The sequence below is a fragment of the Phasianus colchicus genome, chromosome 5, assembly GCF_987193195.1.
Source record: "Phasianus colchicus chromosome 5, bPhaCol1.hap1.1, whole genome shotgun sequence".
Classification (NCBI taxonomy): Eukaryota; Metazoa; Chordata; class Aves; order Galliformes; family Phasianidae; genus Phasianus; species Phasianus colchicus.
The window spans coordinates 46,529,475-46,544,735 of NC_143440.1; the positions used below are offsets into that span (position 1 = coordinate 46,529,475).

At 44.2% G+C, this 15,261-nt stretch overlaps 1 protein-coding gene across 1 annotated transcript in view; it reads right to left on the bottom strand.

Annotated features, from left to right (window-relative positions):
• PRIMA1 (proline rich membrane anchor 1) overlaps window positions 1–10,656 on the bottom strand; it is a 46,901-nt gene extending 36,245 nt beyond the window's left edge. The window contains exons 1-2 of the mRNA XM_031593056.2: window positions 10,319–10,656; window positions 4,271–4,421 (exon numbers count right to left, since the gene is read on the bottom strand). Of these exons, the coding sequence (XP_031448916.1) occupies window positions 4,271–4,421; window positions 10,319–10,411 (244 nt within the window). The 5' untranslated portion in view covers window positions 10,412–10,656. The remainder of the gene's footprint in view (window positions 1–4,270; window positions 4,422–10,318) is intronic.
• Between the last annotated feature and the right edge of the window lie 4,605 nt (window positions 10,657–15,261).

Sequence of the window (15,261 nt, forward strand, 5' to 3'; positions counted from 1 at the left end):
CTTGCACTGAAGGGAACTGCACACTTTCTGAAATTAAGCTATACATTTCTGCTTGTACAGTTGCCAAAAAGTTGCTTTCTACTACAGTTGGTCATTTTTGTTTTGGCATTTTTAACAGTCCAAATAATTAATTAATTAGATGCATTATCTTCAAGATGAAAGATCTCACCTTGAAAAACCAAGCTGTACAATTACAACCTGGAGATTAGAGTCCTCTGCAATGATATAATTCACTTTGGCTTTGCAATGCAGCTTGATTACGCTTTATCTCAATTGAGAGCTTAGGACTTTCACTGAGTTCAGGATCTGTGTATGTATTTGGACGTCCAGCGAGTCAAAGGCTGGTTCATATCCAGACTTGGTTGTGCCAGTTCTACTCACGTTTCCTCCACTAAATTTCAACTGCAGCAATATTTGGTCTGGTATTCCTATCACCTAGGGAGGGGATGGCAGTGCCACGGATGCCTCCACCCAGTAAATGAGATGGGCAGAGACAGCAAATGTTGCCAACCAACAAGTGAGGTGTTCGTGCTGGACTTCTTTTCCCTTCCTTGGTTCATTTTTAATAAGTCACTTCTGAACTGATTTTTTTCCTCAAAACTTACACAGTCTAAAACTTATACTGACTGCAGTATTTGTCTCTACTTGGATGTCTACTGTCAGTTCTCTCCTCCTTTGAAAGTCTGGCTTCTACTTTCAGATGAAGTCCTTTCTTCTTTGCAGTGGCCCTGGAGAATCCTGTGTGCTCGCAAAGTATTTAAAGGTTGACATCTGCAATGTTTTAGGTTTTGACGGGTCAATTTCATTTGAACTAGCTTCATCTCATGGGTCTGTGAAGCTGGGTTAGAAATTCTGCCTAAACAAGTACTCCATCCACCTTGCCTTAGCGTTGGCTGAAAGCCAGGAACCAGGAGGAAAGCAGATGAGGGGAAATAAGAAACAGTTAATTAAAAGCCAGGTTCTGAGAATCTTGGTCGGCCTTAGGCCCCTCACAGCCACATGAGCTTTTCCTTCACTTCATTAACCAGCAGTTTTCTAGGCATGGGTTAAAGAGCAGGCTGCTGCTTGCATAAGGAGAGAGACTGCAGAAACATAAGGATGCCAGACTGCTTGGAGGAACTGTAATTGGCTCAATTCTCCAACAGTCCTCACCTAGCTACTTCTAATACAGGCTAGGGTTCCTCAGCTTGAAAGCTCTCAGGAGGAAACACTCATATATACTGAACAAAGCAGTAGTATCTCAGTGGGACACCAATAAATAGCACCCAGGATGTAACTTAAGAAACTCAAAAGTTAAAAACTCGTGGTGAAGACCCATGTGTCCCAATATATGGAAAGAGATACCGAACCCCAGCCTAGCAGTACTGAAAGAACCAGCATCCACAGAGATGAGTGTGGCCAACTCAGCATTCAGTCAGATACTGTAAAGCAGAAGTATTCACTGCAGCAGACTAGGATTCCTTTGCTTAACATGGATGTGCTGCTGCAGGGCATGGGGAATGTCCCATGAGAGCTGCAGCGCAGGTACAGTGAAAGCAAGAACGTTGTTTGGAAGGGACAGCAGAGATGTCAGTGGCCTATATGAAGCAGTTAGAAACATAGGAAAAGGAAGCCCCTGACTGTGGTTGAGAGCAAAAGCAGTTTGTGTTTTCTTTCCTGGGACCTTCAGTCTGGGTGGCAGAGTCATCATCTGAATTCACCAGTCTGTAATTCAGTTATCCATGCTGGGAAATATATGGACCAAATGATCTAATTTGATTTCCCACACTCATATTGCTGCATGAGTGATATGTCTCCTCAGAGCGCAATGAAACTCATACATTCCATACAAGTAAGTTGATGTTTCTGCCACTTCTCATTTATTTAGACTGACTGCTGAGTTACATGTGATTCTGTTTATTTTCTGTGGAAGGAATTAGCTTACTGTACATTAGAATAAACACAAAATTTTTCAGCAACTATACATGAATTCTGGAATTCATAATATTTAACAGATTTTGTGTAAATATATCTGGAGGAAGCAGAGTTGATAATTTGTCACTGGATGGACCAGTCAATATTGAAAGGTCTAAAAAGATACTAAATGCAATGTAATTGCTCCCAAAAGTCCTGATTTTTTCTCAAGCACAGCAAAATCCTTTCAGGGATGGATTCAGCTGCTCACATACAATGTTGTCCTGCACATCTCAGTAGTGTTTCCTGAAGTGGGATTGATGGAGAACACAGAAAGAGTGTTCTCTGTTTTTTCACCACAGCAGGTGGAGACCAGCCAGAACATGCAAAGATGGCTGTCAATGTGTGTAGTAATGGGATGGGCAAGAGATACGTACTTACTGGCTTTCACCATTAGACTCCCACCACAACATGTAGAGATGATATAAATCAACAACTTTCAGTGCAATTGAAAAAATAGCAGCTAAAGACTGTGCCTAGGAGACTGCAGCCTTTTGTGGCTGACAAAGCTCAAAGGGCAATGGCAGCATCTTCTCAAACTTCCTCATGGTGCAAATATTGTACTTTGTAAAAGTAACAAACTTGTGGATCCTGGGCTGCGGCTTCTTTTTGCTGAGGCCTTTTCAATACTCAAATCACTGCAAAAGTGCAAACCTAGCATCAAGTACTTAATGGTTTGTCTTGTCCCTTTACTGCTTTATCTGAATGCTGTTTAAAAGTGGTGTCCATAACATCAATATTTAACCACAAGGTTCACTCATCCTCACAAGAATGGGACTTGCTGTACACATGGGCTAAATCACAGCGCCTAGACAGCCGATGACAATTAAAGCCTCTTTCGAGATGAGGCACTTGATTGCTACTCTAAAGATCACTGGTGAAAGGAATGCGTAATCTATTTTTTTTATTGCATTTGAAATGAAAGAGCTTGTTTAAATATTAGTCATCTGGATTTATATAGCTCATTTTTAGAGCTGGGCTAGCACCTGGCAAGCCAGCCTGAGTAAGCATCAGGCTATCCCAGTCGCAGGCCCGTTTGATTTCTGTTTCCTCTTTTTACAGCATGTGACAGACTGTTTTTTTTTTTTCCTGGGATAATTTCCTTCCCACTCACAGCAGACAGTTCCTATACATGCAGAGCAGCTGCCTCCCAGGCAGAGCAGAGCAGAGACCTCCTCCCACTGAGCGCTGTGCCCAGGACCAATGCTGACACTGATCTGCATATGGGTAAGAGTGGTGCCCTCGGGGCAATGAGTAGCCCAGGTGCAAGAAAACAGTGATAAAACACATTATTTTCTGACTATAAGACAAAGATAAAGGCAATTTTCGCTATTACTGTCCACAACATTTTTTTTCTGTAAACTGAAGGAGATTTCTCCTGCTATTAAAAACATTCATCTCTGCTTTTCAAGCTGTCTTTGTTTTTCCTTTCCCAAGTGTTTCAAATTACTGCTTTTTTTTCTGCCTTCGCCTTACATTTCTGCAGCCTGGCGCAGATACGAAGCTTGCTGCTGGCAGAAAACACTGCAAAATTCTGCCTGTTTTCTGCCAGGCTGAAAACTATGTGCGAGCCTCATGTCTTGCACACATCTGAGGATGGAGCCGATACAGACAAACAGTCAAATGATGCTGCTAATGATTTCTTTTCCCTCAGGGGAAGTGCTGAGAAGGATAATAGATATACTTTGCAACACTGTTCCCAAGGGACTTCATCTAAGCGGGGAGAAGAATTAATAGGCAGCCTTTCAGGGAGAGACAAATATGCAAAAATATCACAGTGCTAAGGAGTTCTGCTGACATAGCAAGCACCTAAAGGTGTTTGTGCAGGGCTCAGCCCATGTCCTGCCACTGAGTCATCACAGGCAGTGCCAGCAGGGTCAGCTCACTGCTTGGGGACTTGTCCATGCCACCTTTTCCATCCAAGTTGGTCTGGGTAGAATGTTGGAATTTTTGCCTGCTTGTAAATTAATGGGTCTCGGAGCTCCAGGCTGCATATGTGGTGAAACAGGAGGTGATGTAAACCCAGGAGAAGCACAGTGCTTAGTCTGCATAGGAAAGAATTTGTCAGGGCTAGGACATTAGTGAACCATTTAAAGCCAGGGAATCATATATAATACGATAAAAGGAGGGAATTTCTCTGGCTTTCCTCCAAAAGCCAAGTATTATTCATTGATCAGAAACCAGATCTCCATCTCCACTGAGAACATTTTTTTCATGCATTTGCTAAGTAGAAAATGACAAACAGGCTCGCTATGCCCTCTTCCACATCCTTCCCTCTCCCATCTGCCCAGGCGTCCCTGTCCCTCTGCCCACTTACCCGGCACCACCAGCAGCCTGGGGGGCGGCGGGGGAGGAGGTGGTGGTGGTGGCGGTGGTGGAGGCCTGCATTGGCAGATCTGCTGACAGCTCTCCGGGACTTCATCTGCTACAGGCTTGGAGCATGACTTCTGGGGTTCACCCTGAGTGATCTGTGGAGAAACAAGTCATGGCACGAGCAGTAGAAAGAGGGAAGACTGATTTTCCATGAACATGCTCCTTGAACTTTTGAGTTCCCAACTGGCATCTCACCCCCTGGAGAGAACTGCCACTGTCACTGCGGACACAAGGTCGCTTCCTTATGATGTTTCAGCTTTATGTTTTACTTAACATAGTATCTTCAAGACCTCCTTACTTCTGACTGTGGCTGACTAGTTTCTGAATTATTATGGGGTAGAGTGCAGGCGGGTAGTGGCAGACAATGTGGTTGCATAAGCCTTCTTTCCTTAGGAAAGCCGTCTAATAGCATGCATTATTCACAGGGTCGTTGCTGCAAGCCAAAGAGAGCTAATAAAAATTGCAAGACATTTAGGATCAGGATTATTCTCATTTTCCTCATGGCAGAACCAAGAGCCAGAAATCTCTCCTTTTTTGCCAGCTTCCCTTTCATGTTTGGAGACATGTTTCACTTCCCACCATGGCGAGGTGCAGCCCCACCTACTCATCTGCAGACTGCATGGAAGACTTGGTCAAAATGGAAATGCCACAGCCTGTGCCTTGCAGCTTCTTGCTGGTGATCAATGAAGCTGAAGAGGAGGCACTGCAGAACCCAAGTGTAACCACTGCTGAAGGCATGTAAGCATGTAGGCATGGCTTGGCACTGGCCAATGATTTAGCAAGAATGCATACATTCAGCACTGTAATCTAGTCATGACAAAGAACATGTTAATACATATTTTTCTTACCAGAAATAATATGTCTAGGAACATGTAAATAAAGATATTCAGTAACTGTAAAATTCCTCATGCTAATGAAAAGGTGTATGTTCCTAATGAAAAGGGAATCTGTGGAATACTGCAGGAGCCTCTGACTCAGGGGGAGAGCCCTCAGTGGTCTATAAGTTAACCGTTTTTTGAAAGGATTCAAACTCAAATGGAAAATCAGAATCATAGAATCATAGAATCATAGAATCATAGAATCATAGAATCATAGAATCATAGAATCATAGAATCATAGAATCATAGAATCATAGAATCATAGAATCATAGAATCATAGAATGGACTGGGTTAAAAAGGACCACAATGATCATTGAGTTTCAACCCCCCTGTTATGTGCAGGGTTGCCAACCACTAGACCAGGCTGTCCAGAGCTACATCCACCCTGGTCTTGAATGCCTCCAGGGATGGGGCATCCACAACCTCCTTGGGCAACCTGAAATATGGGATACTCACTGAAGCTAAGGAAAATCACAGGAACATTCAGCTGTTGCCTTGTAAACTTGGTCTTGGGAGGGTTATAATCCTAATAGTTTTTCCCTAATATCATCCTCCTTACTCAGCTCTCTTCCATGGCATGATGGTCATCATGCAGAGAATGTCTCACTCCAGCCTCTGTGGCCTGTTTCAGACAGCCCCTTCTGCCCTGTTGCCCATATCCATGGACACTTGGGGCACACAGAACCGCAAAACATTTTGGGTTGGAAGGGACCTTTAGCAATTATCTTGTTCCACCCCCCCCCCCAACTTGCCTTCTACTCCCTTCCACCTTTGCCTCCCTTTCTCAGACAGCTTTGGGACAGAGCCCATCTACTCTCCACTGCAGGAAGCACACAGGCCCTGCATGTAGTTCTGGCAAAAAAAAAAAAGAGATGTGGGCAATTAAAACAACATCACTGCACCAAGGACATGTTCACATGTGTAGGAGGTTTCTAAATGCAGAAAGATGCATTGCTCTGGCCTCGGGGAAATAGAGGTAGGTCTTTGTTGATTAAATATTACAGAGAGGGAAGAAAAGAATAGAAAGAGCTATGCGTAGCTGAGGCACAAGTCAGGAGGATCAGTTGTTTAAACAGCACGTCAACATCTATTACCAAACATAGGGAGAGACAAATTCAGCACGAGTGCTTTCCAACTTTCCCTTCACAGCCAGGTAACAGCATGAGGCTGGTTAGAGACCATCCCAGACAGCTTCCAGGAACTTACACAAACTCTCCGAACACACTAATGAATCAAAGTGACTTGGCTTCATAATCCCTCAGAACTGGTAATAAATCTGTCTGCTAAGTAGGTGCATTTATTTTTAACATAAGTGATCACAGGCAGCAGAATATTCCCTCTGTACCACTTTGGCTCCCGTGGGGCTGTCTGTGCACTGGGGCCAGGGCGCCAGCAGCTCACCCAGAGGAAAGGCACACAGGGCAGTCTGAGGTGGGGCCCATGGGGCAGCACCTGCAGCACTCACACAGCAGGTGGGGCAGCATCGCTCTGCCAGCATCAACTGCTGATCGGGCAGCAATATGAACCCCCTATCTAATGATCACTCCCTTCTTGGTTCTCTGGTTGATAAGCCCTATGGCTCCCTACAGGCTTGGGGGAGCCAGTGAAGTGGGAGAGAACAGAGCCAGGGTAGAATACCATTCAGCAGTCTTGGAGCCAACCTCATACGCAGACCAGAAGTAGTTTTGTGTATATGAGTCTGAACGTGGTGCTGGTATGGTATGATACACTGAATTATTGCTCTAACTTAATATCAACCAGAACCAAAAGGCTATTTTTAGACTATTGATTGCTTTTAAATCCCTGGAGGCTCTTCTACCTTAGACTAATAATAGAGTGTCCTCAGAAACCAGTGTGTATTTTTCTCAATTACCTTGCAGACAAGATTAACCCTATGCATGTCCAACAGCTCTCTGCTCCTGTATACTTTTTTGATAACATTTCTGAAAAAAAGAAATATCCACATATCTCTACATATCTCACTCTGAATCATTTACTGAGATTCCTCACAGTGATTCTGAATGCTTGGAAAAGAACTGAAATTTGAGAGCATTGGCTTTGACACCTCTTTGGTTCTCTTCTCTTTTCACTTGATCCAGTTGACGGAAGATACCTACAGGAAACTTAGATTTTGCCTTCAAGGGTTGGTAAAGAACAAGGATATTGTAAGTTAGCTGAAATCTGTCAGGAAAAGGAAAGACATAAATTGAGGCTGTAGCCTTGAGGAGCAGAGAAATGGTCAAGGACTGCTGCAAGAAGATTAACTAATGGTAGCAAGATAGATTTGAGAAAAAAAGAAGACATTTGGCTTGTTTTCAAGAAAAAAACAACCCATGGTATTGATGTCTATTAGCCTTCTTATGAAAGGAATGAAGAATATTATTTATATCTTGTAAAGGTGAGCAGAACAAATCACTAGGAAATATGCTTTGGGGAAAAATTTCATCCTCCTGGAGGATGACGAAATAAATTACTCCACATTTCTTTACCACTGTCTGTAATTCAAAGTAAGCTGCTTTTACAGGAGCTGGCAGGAGAAAAACAGATCTGCTGAGAGAACCCCATCCCTCTCTGGCTTGCCCTGCTAATAACTGCCCACTCAGAGCCCTGGAGAGGGGTTGGTTCTGGACCCTGGGCACACTCCCCACTCTCCTGCCGCACTCTGCAGCCCTGGTGCTGTAAGCACCATGCACATGTCTCCTTGGCACTTGGCTGCTTGTCTGGCCAATTGTCCGCTTGGGTGCACGTGCTGCCTGGCCTTCAAGGGGGTGCAATTTTTTTTCCTGCTCTGAAAATAAGGAGAGAGCTGACATTACCATTTTGTACCTTTGATACAAATGTGCTTTGCAAAAAGGCAAATGTTTTTAAATATTCATGGCAATGAAAATCTGATCCACAAATGCCCAGGGAAAAGCAAGCAAGAAGTGGAAAACATTGGTTTCTTTTTGAAGTTTCTCAGTGGAGATCCGTATCTGTCACACTTCTGCTTAATCCAAAACTTTCTGCAGAAGCAGTGGGCCCGGTTCTGCTTTGTGCAGGGTGGGAAAACCAATCTCTGTGTGGCCAGAGGAGCTCAGTACTCCAGTAGAGTCCTGCAGGGCTGCAACAGTCCATGAACATGCTCTACAGAATGGGATGGAAAGAGTGGATTGGTACAGTCTCCTGACCGTGGCCCTCTGGTGACTGTGAACCAGGCAAAGGGAGGAAAGCTTGAAAAGAGAAATGCCACTGAGACCTCTAAGATCCTGCTGAGTTGGTGAGAGCTTTGCCTCTTGGAACCAGTCTACAGAGATGAGATCTCAACAACGCCATGTAAATCCCAGAGCGGCTCTGCATAATTCACATCACAGTTAATCCAAATCCATGTTTATAAAACCAGAAAAGACGTGACACTACCATTTATCACTGCACATACTGATACATTTTTTAAATTATGTCAAAAACTTCAGACAGAATCATGCCTTCCTTCCTGTCGTGTTGGCTATTAGGCTAAGAAAAACATATATATGCATACATAAGTATTTGAATAATGCTGCTCCTCTGATTTGTATCAGACTGATTCTGTTAAGTGCCTCAAGGCAAGGCCCAAGGAAGCAGCACCAAGATGTGGTGAAGGAGGCCATGCCACACACAGGTCAGAGCATGGCTAATGGGTAGAAAAGGGCTGGGAGAAGTGAGAAACTGCAATGGCTGCTGTAGATAGAGAAGGGATACAATGGGACCCCTGGGTCAGTCATCCTTAAAGGAAGACTTTGATGATAAGAGCACTCGTTACAACTCGACATGGGGAAGGGAGCCATGGGAGAGATTCAAAGAGAAGTTAGCTCCAATCCCAGCATGTTGGCACACTGGTGAGCATTCTGCACCATCCTTCCCTCAGGTACCTGCCAGGGTGTCCTGGGATACATGTGCGTTTGGGCAAAAAGCGAAAGTCTTATTGATTGCCCTCACAAAGAGCAGCAGGCAATAGCACAGACATAGATGAAGAATGGGACAACAAAGCTTTACAAGGGAAGTCTGGACCCCTTGGTTTTTGCAGTTCTCAGAAACTGTTTCAATTGTTATAAATGTAACTACTATTGAAAGATTGCCCTAGGTCACTTAAGCAGTTCACCGTTAAGATGTTTATGCAAGATATTTTATTTATTTATTTTTTGTCTGCTTGACTGATAGATTGATTACAGGAGAGAGATTTTGGGAGGCATCTCTTCTCGCACAATTGCACTTCCCTTAAAAAATGCAGCTACAGCTTTGCCTTACAGCCAGCAATCTGCACACCTGAGCAGGACAGCAGCAGGGTAGTGCTGGCTGACATTTTTATGATGAAGAAATTAGTTTGAAAGATGTTGGTTTTGCCGTGTTTCTGCTCATTTTAATCTGTAAGGTGCACAGATCTTCTTTGTCACTCACAGGCAGACACGAGATGCTGAAACACCTCTGTTTAATCTCTGGGGAGTCACTAAGTTTAGAACAAGGAGTGAAAGATGCGGAGTCTCCACCGTGTTTTCTCCAAGAAACTGCAATTGTGCTGTTCTTGAACAGCACTCAGCTGCCTCATCAGTCACTCGGCTGAAGACATATATTATAAATAAACTTTAAAATACCCAAGTGACGCATTTGAGTCGAGCTGTGCCGCTGCTCCCCTCCCCGAGCTGGACGGGCACTCTGCCTCCCGACACGCTCCTGCCCATTGGGGACCTTCCAGCTCACCCCACACCACCACCAAGGTCACCCACCGACACCCGGCGAGGAGTTGGAAAACCCTGATTTGAGGTTTAAGCAAACAGCCCTCAGATCGCAACCAACACCAAAACCTCACAGCGGAACACCCCCAAAAATAAGCCCTCCGGAGCACCGCATCTTCCGTGCATGTCGCCACCGAAACGCTCTCGCTCAAGAAACTCCGCTCCGCCTCGCTCCGGCCGCAGCAAGTTGGGCGCTCCCGGGGCTCGAGGCGGGCCCAGCAGCTCCTCACCCGCTCGGTCCCGCAGCCCGAGCCGTGCCGTGCCCAGCAGAGCCGCGGATTTCCCCGCCCGGGGACCGTCGCCCGCCGCCTCCGCGGCGCCGCCCGGAGCTCTGCCCGTCGCACCCGGCCCCCTGAGCGAGGCCCTACCTGGACGGAGCCCCAGAGCGGGTGGAGGGCACAGTGCAGCAGCAGGGAGGGCCAGCAGCAGCGGAGCAGTCCCAGCAGCTCCCGGAGCAGCATCCCTCCTGGGCGGGCGGAGGCGCGGGCTCCGGGCGATCTGGGGACGGAGCAGAGCGAGCCGGCGGCACAGGCGTTGGCTCGCACCCATCCCCGGAGCGCGACTGTCCCAACTTTAATTCTGGAGGAGAGGGAGGGAAAGAGGGAGGGAGGAAAGGAGGGAGGGAGGCAGGAGGTGGGCGGATGGGGAGGGGAAGGGGTGGTCGGGAAAGCCCAGCGCCCTGCCCGACGCGGCTCCCCCTGGCCTCCGCCCGCCCCGCCCGCCGTTCCGTGCCCGCCCCTCCGGCTCCCCCCACCGGGGCGCTCCGTGGTCGCCGCTTGGGAGGAAAAAGTTTGCAGGGCGGAGGGGCCGGAGACGGCGGGGAGAGGCGGAGGAGCGGCGCGGGGATGGCACAGACCCCCTGCCCGTCGGCGCTGCTGCTGCAGCGATTTTTCAATTCCACGGAACGGTCCCTGCGCGCCCGGCGCCTGCCGCGCTGTTCCACACCAGCGCTCTTCCCTTCGGCGGCCGGGCTCCGCTCCGCGCGGCTCCGCGGGGCTGCGGGCGGAGGCACGCGGGGTGCCACGGTCCCACGCTGCAGCCGTGTGTGGTGGGGTTTTTTAATCTTTTTTTTTTTTCCCCCTCTCTTTTAATAAAAAAAGTAAAATAATTATCATATGTTGTTTTTTTTTTTTTTTTCCTTTTATTTTTTTCTTTATTTCTCATTTTATTCCTTTATTATTTTAGAGTGATGCTAGGGATTGTCCTGTTGTCAGCTTGATATCCCCAGCCTGGTATCCGTCACAAGGAGGGTGCTTCCCAGTGCTGGTGTTTCTATGTGATAATGCAGCACGTGGAAATAACAGCGCTTGCAAGGATGTGGATAAGGAGCCCCCTGATATCATGGCTCTGCAGGAAGGAAGCAGGCCAGAAAATCAAAGATGAAGAAGGTTTTGCTTGTACTGAAGCAATTAAAACCTTCAGTGACTGATGGCTGTGGCAGCTGGTTGGGTTTGGCGCGCACCAAGATGTTCATAAGTGTCTGCTGTTGGGTTGGTGGCACACTCCTGTTTTTGGTGCTTTGGATGAATTAAAACAAGTGGGCTCAAATAAAGTGTCGGGCTCAAGGTTTATGTTTCATACTTGGAGATGAATGGGCTTTTGTGGATTTTATGGATATGGATTTTATTTTTTCCCCTCTATTTCTTGCATCCGCTGGACATAGTTTCATAAACTATTTCATTAAAATCTGCTCAGTAAAGCAGGAATGAAAATATGCCAGTGCATGGATAAAAGTCTCTTTCCATGCCAGCAAATCCCCATTCATTTCAATCCCAAAAAACACCGGTTTCAATGTCAGTGCTCAGCAACATCCTACAAATGAGAACACAGTGGAATTCAACAGAGTGATACCTGACTTGAACTCGGTCCATCGTGGCTGGCCAGTTATTTGAAAATCCCCTTCTCATAAGTTTGTAAAGGCCAAGTACGGCCAGACTGACATCATGATGTTGGGTGCATGCAGTAACTGTGCGGCAAATATATTTTCTGTAATGATTCTGAAAAAAGATGGCATCCTTTTTCTGTAAGTCTACTGTGTAACATGGAGTGCTTAATATACTGTGCTCATTCAATTATAGTCTTACTGAGCTGGAGTCACAAGAGGCAGCAAAGCTTTTCAGGCTTTCTGGTGATTTCCTGAAGGTATTTCAGCACTTGGTCACAGTACAGAACATAATAAATTGCACCATCTGTATACATACTCCTTGGTTCTTGACAGAATGAGAGATAAGGCTTTAGGCGTTGTATGCCAAAAAAAAAAAAAAAAAAAAAAAAAAAAAGGAAAAAAACACAACACAGATTTCTTTTCTTTCCTTGTTTACAATGCCTTAATGTCAGAGAACTGTGGATTTTCCTGCCATTAGCAATTGCCCAAGTGCCCATCCCTAAATGTTGTTCCTTCTGCCCACAGACAGCTCTGGGAACTGAGGACATGGGGCCATGCTCTGCCCTCATTTGCACAGAAGTGGATGTCACCACAGAGGTTGTTCCCACACAAACAATTTCTGGCCCAGGTACTCAGCATCTTTCCTTTTTGTGCTAGTAGTTAACAGCTCCTTAATCAGAACTATTGGCCTGCTTTAGGTGAAGTTCAAGCTTTGGCTCCCGTCATGCTATCACCACGTGGCATATTTCCCATTAGACTGAATGCCTGAAGAAAGAGCTGAGTATGTACCTTGTTCTTGCTCACTCAGTACTAGTGCTTTTTATTAATTTCATTTACTTCCTTTCTGTAGTTTCTATGGAGAAAAAATACCATCCGGGAATTTTTCCCACTTAGAAGGAAAATAAGTGACATAGTGCTTGTAAGACTGCAGGCTTTGGATCAACAACAGGCTTGAAATATGTTTTCCTTGTTTGCTTTATTATTATTATTATTATTATTATTATTTTAAGAACAATTCCTGATCATCAGAACAATCATGATTAACACTGCAATATGGTAACTACTCAGGAAACATTAGTAAGGGCTGCAACACTGATTAGCTGTACAAACATATTATAGCACTCCTTTCATCTAAGTAGCTGTAATGGTTATAATTGACTCTAAGAGGCTGTTTATTTTGTCAGTACAGATTCAGTTTACAACACATATTCATGTGTTCAGAGGGCACAGGACAAGGCTCTTCTGGCTCATCAAAACTTCATCAAAATCAACAGGCATTCACCTATCTGAGTTCTGGTAGGACTTGTTCCTATGCCTTCAGACATGTTGGGATGGATCTGTGCTGGAGCCAGAGGCGGAAGAAGTGAAGGTGACCACTTCTCAAGGCAAGGCTTTGTGATCAGTCAGGCTGAGAAGAATTCTTTTATGTTTTAATTTTGTTTTGTTTGCTAATGACATTTCTGGATGCAAATCAATGTACTCAAGAAGAGTTTCAGACCTGGGGAAACACTAGCAAGAACATAACCAGAAAACATTTCAGCACTGGTATCTCAAAGCTCCCTGCTACCTGAAAGCACTGTCTCTCTCTGACTAATTCTTAGTTTTGAGTCTTGGAGACCATGAACAGGACACTAAATGCACAGCATCAATATACTTTGAATGCTATATCATAATAAAAATGTTTTTGTTTCTATTCTTTTAATGAAAATTTTTATCTAAAGCAGTGCTTTTAGCAGTGGAAAACAGTTTGTGGATTTGAAGTCTCTACATAGGAATCCAACCAATTGAAAAGTTTTTAGGAGTTGATATATTAAGAAAGGTCACAAGAGCGAAAACAGTGGAGGGATTCACAGTTCTCCTGACATCACCATCAACTCTTTGGGAGCAGAGGGGATTGTTCCTGATGATCTCAATTATTTTAAAGAATGCAGGAAAAAAACATACGCATTAGAACCCCTCTAATTTCATTTACACATACAAATAACAGAATTGATTTTCAGGAAATCTTTCAGTTGTTCAACAATTCCTGTTTGTGAGAATGGATTTCCAAATTTGAGCACATCTAGAGTTAAATTTTAAGTCAGATGATTTTTTTTTTTTTGGTGTGTATATATATATATATATATAATTAAAAGTTAATGAAATACTAGAAGTGGTTTTTAAAAGTTAAAGGTAACAGACTTTCAAGTCATATTTTTTTCCTAGAAAAATACAGGTTGGTCCAGTACAGGAATATCTTCAACAAAATCAATGGATCCATGTCAGTTTAAGTGAGGGATTAATAGGACCAATATGGAAAACAGCATCAAGTAATCTTCAACTTGTGCCACAGAACTGTGTCCATGACCAAAAAAGCCCCCTGCTACAACTATATATATATAGACTATACGACTATATGTATATATACTATGAGAACTTGCTTTTTTTCAGTTTTCTAGCTCTGAAGTGCTGCATTCAGTGTTAAACAAGCTTCTTGCTTCCTTACTTTTGGTAGCTGGTCACAATTTGTTCTCTTCAGCAAAAAGATGTGCTTAGCAGCATAGATGTTCTTTGTTAATAAATGTAAAGGTAAAATGTGTGCGAAAAGTTATTAAAAGTGTTCTGGGAAATCTCAGATTGAGGAAGAGCTTGTGTGGTCCCAAACATGTCTGGTTCTTTTTCCAGCTATATCAATCCCATTACTTCTTATTACTGATATTACATTCTTAGTCCATTGTGGCTATTATAATGAAATCTCTACATCCTGAGTGAACTGCAGGTTGCGAAAATCATTTAAGTGCTGTATCAGATTTACACTCAATATTCATTGCGGCTTAGGTTTCATCTATTTTTTTCAGAAGATTAAATACTCTTTATTTGAATGTGTAAAAGATAGCATGAAAGCACTGCCTTCCCATTTAGCTTTGGACTTCATTTGGTTCCTTTGTGGATCCAGTGTAAATGGCAGCATTTGTTAGACATTTCCAGGAGGAATTCCTCATCTGCTATACTGCAGAAATCCAGTGTGGCTGCCTAACACATTGTGGTCTGTAGCTGCTCCTCTGGAAAGTGTCTGGCTGGATGCCAAGAAGTCACCAAACCTTACTAACCCGTGGCCAAGCACCTCTTTGTTGACTCCATGCTAGTACAAAAGATGTGTTTCTCAACTATCCATGAGGTAGTTATGGTTAAAAAATGAAATAAGAAGAGCACCATCATGGCAGAGACTATTGTGAAAATGCATGGGGAGCAAGGACGAGACCAAGAGAGCATACAAAAATATAAGTAGTTCCAGCTGAAGGAAAAATCCCTACCAACTCACTCAGATTCTTTTTTTTTTTTTTTTTTTTTAATTCCCCTTTAAGTAGAAATACGCATATCTTTCATTCTAATCATTTTATTGTTGTCTAATTATTATTTCTGACTGACCAAATAAAAATAAAACTG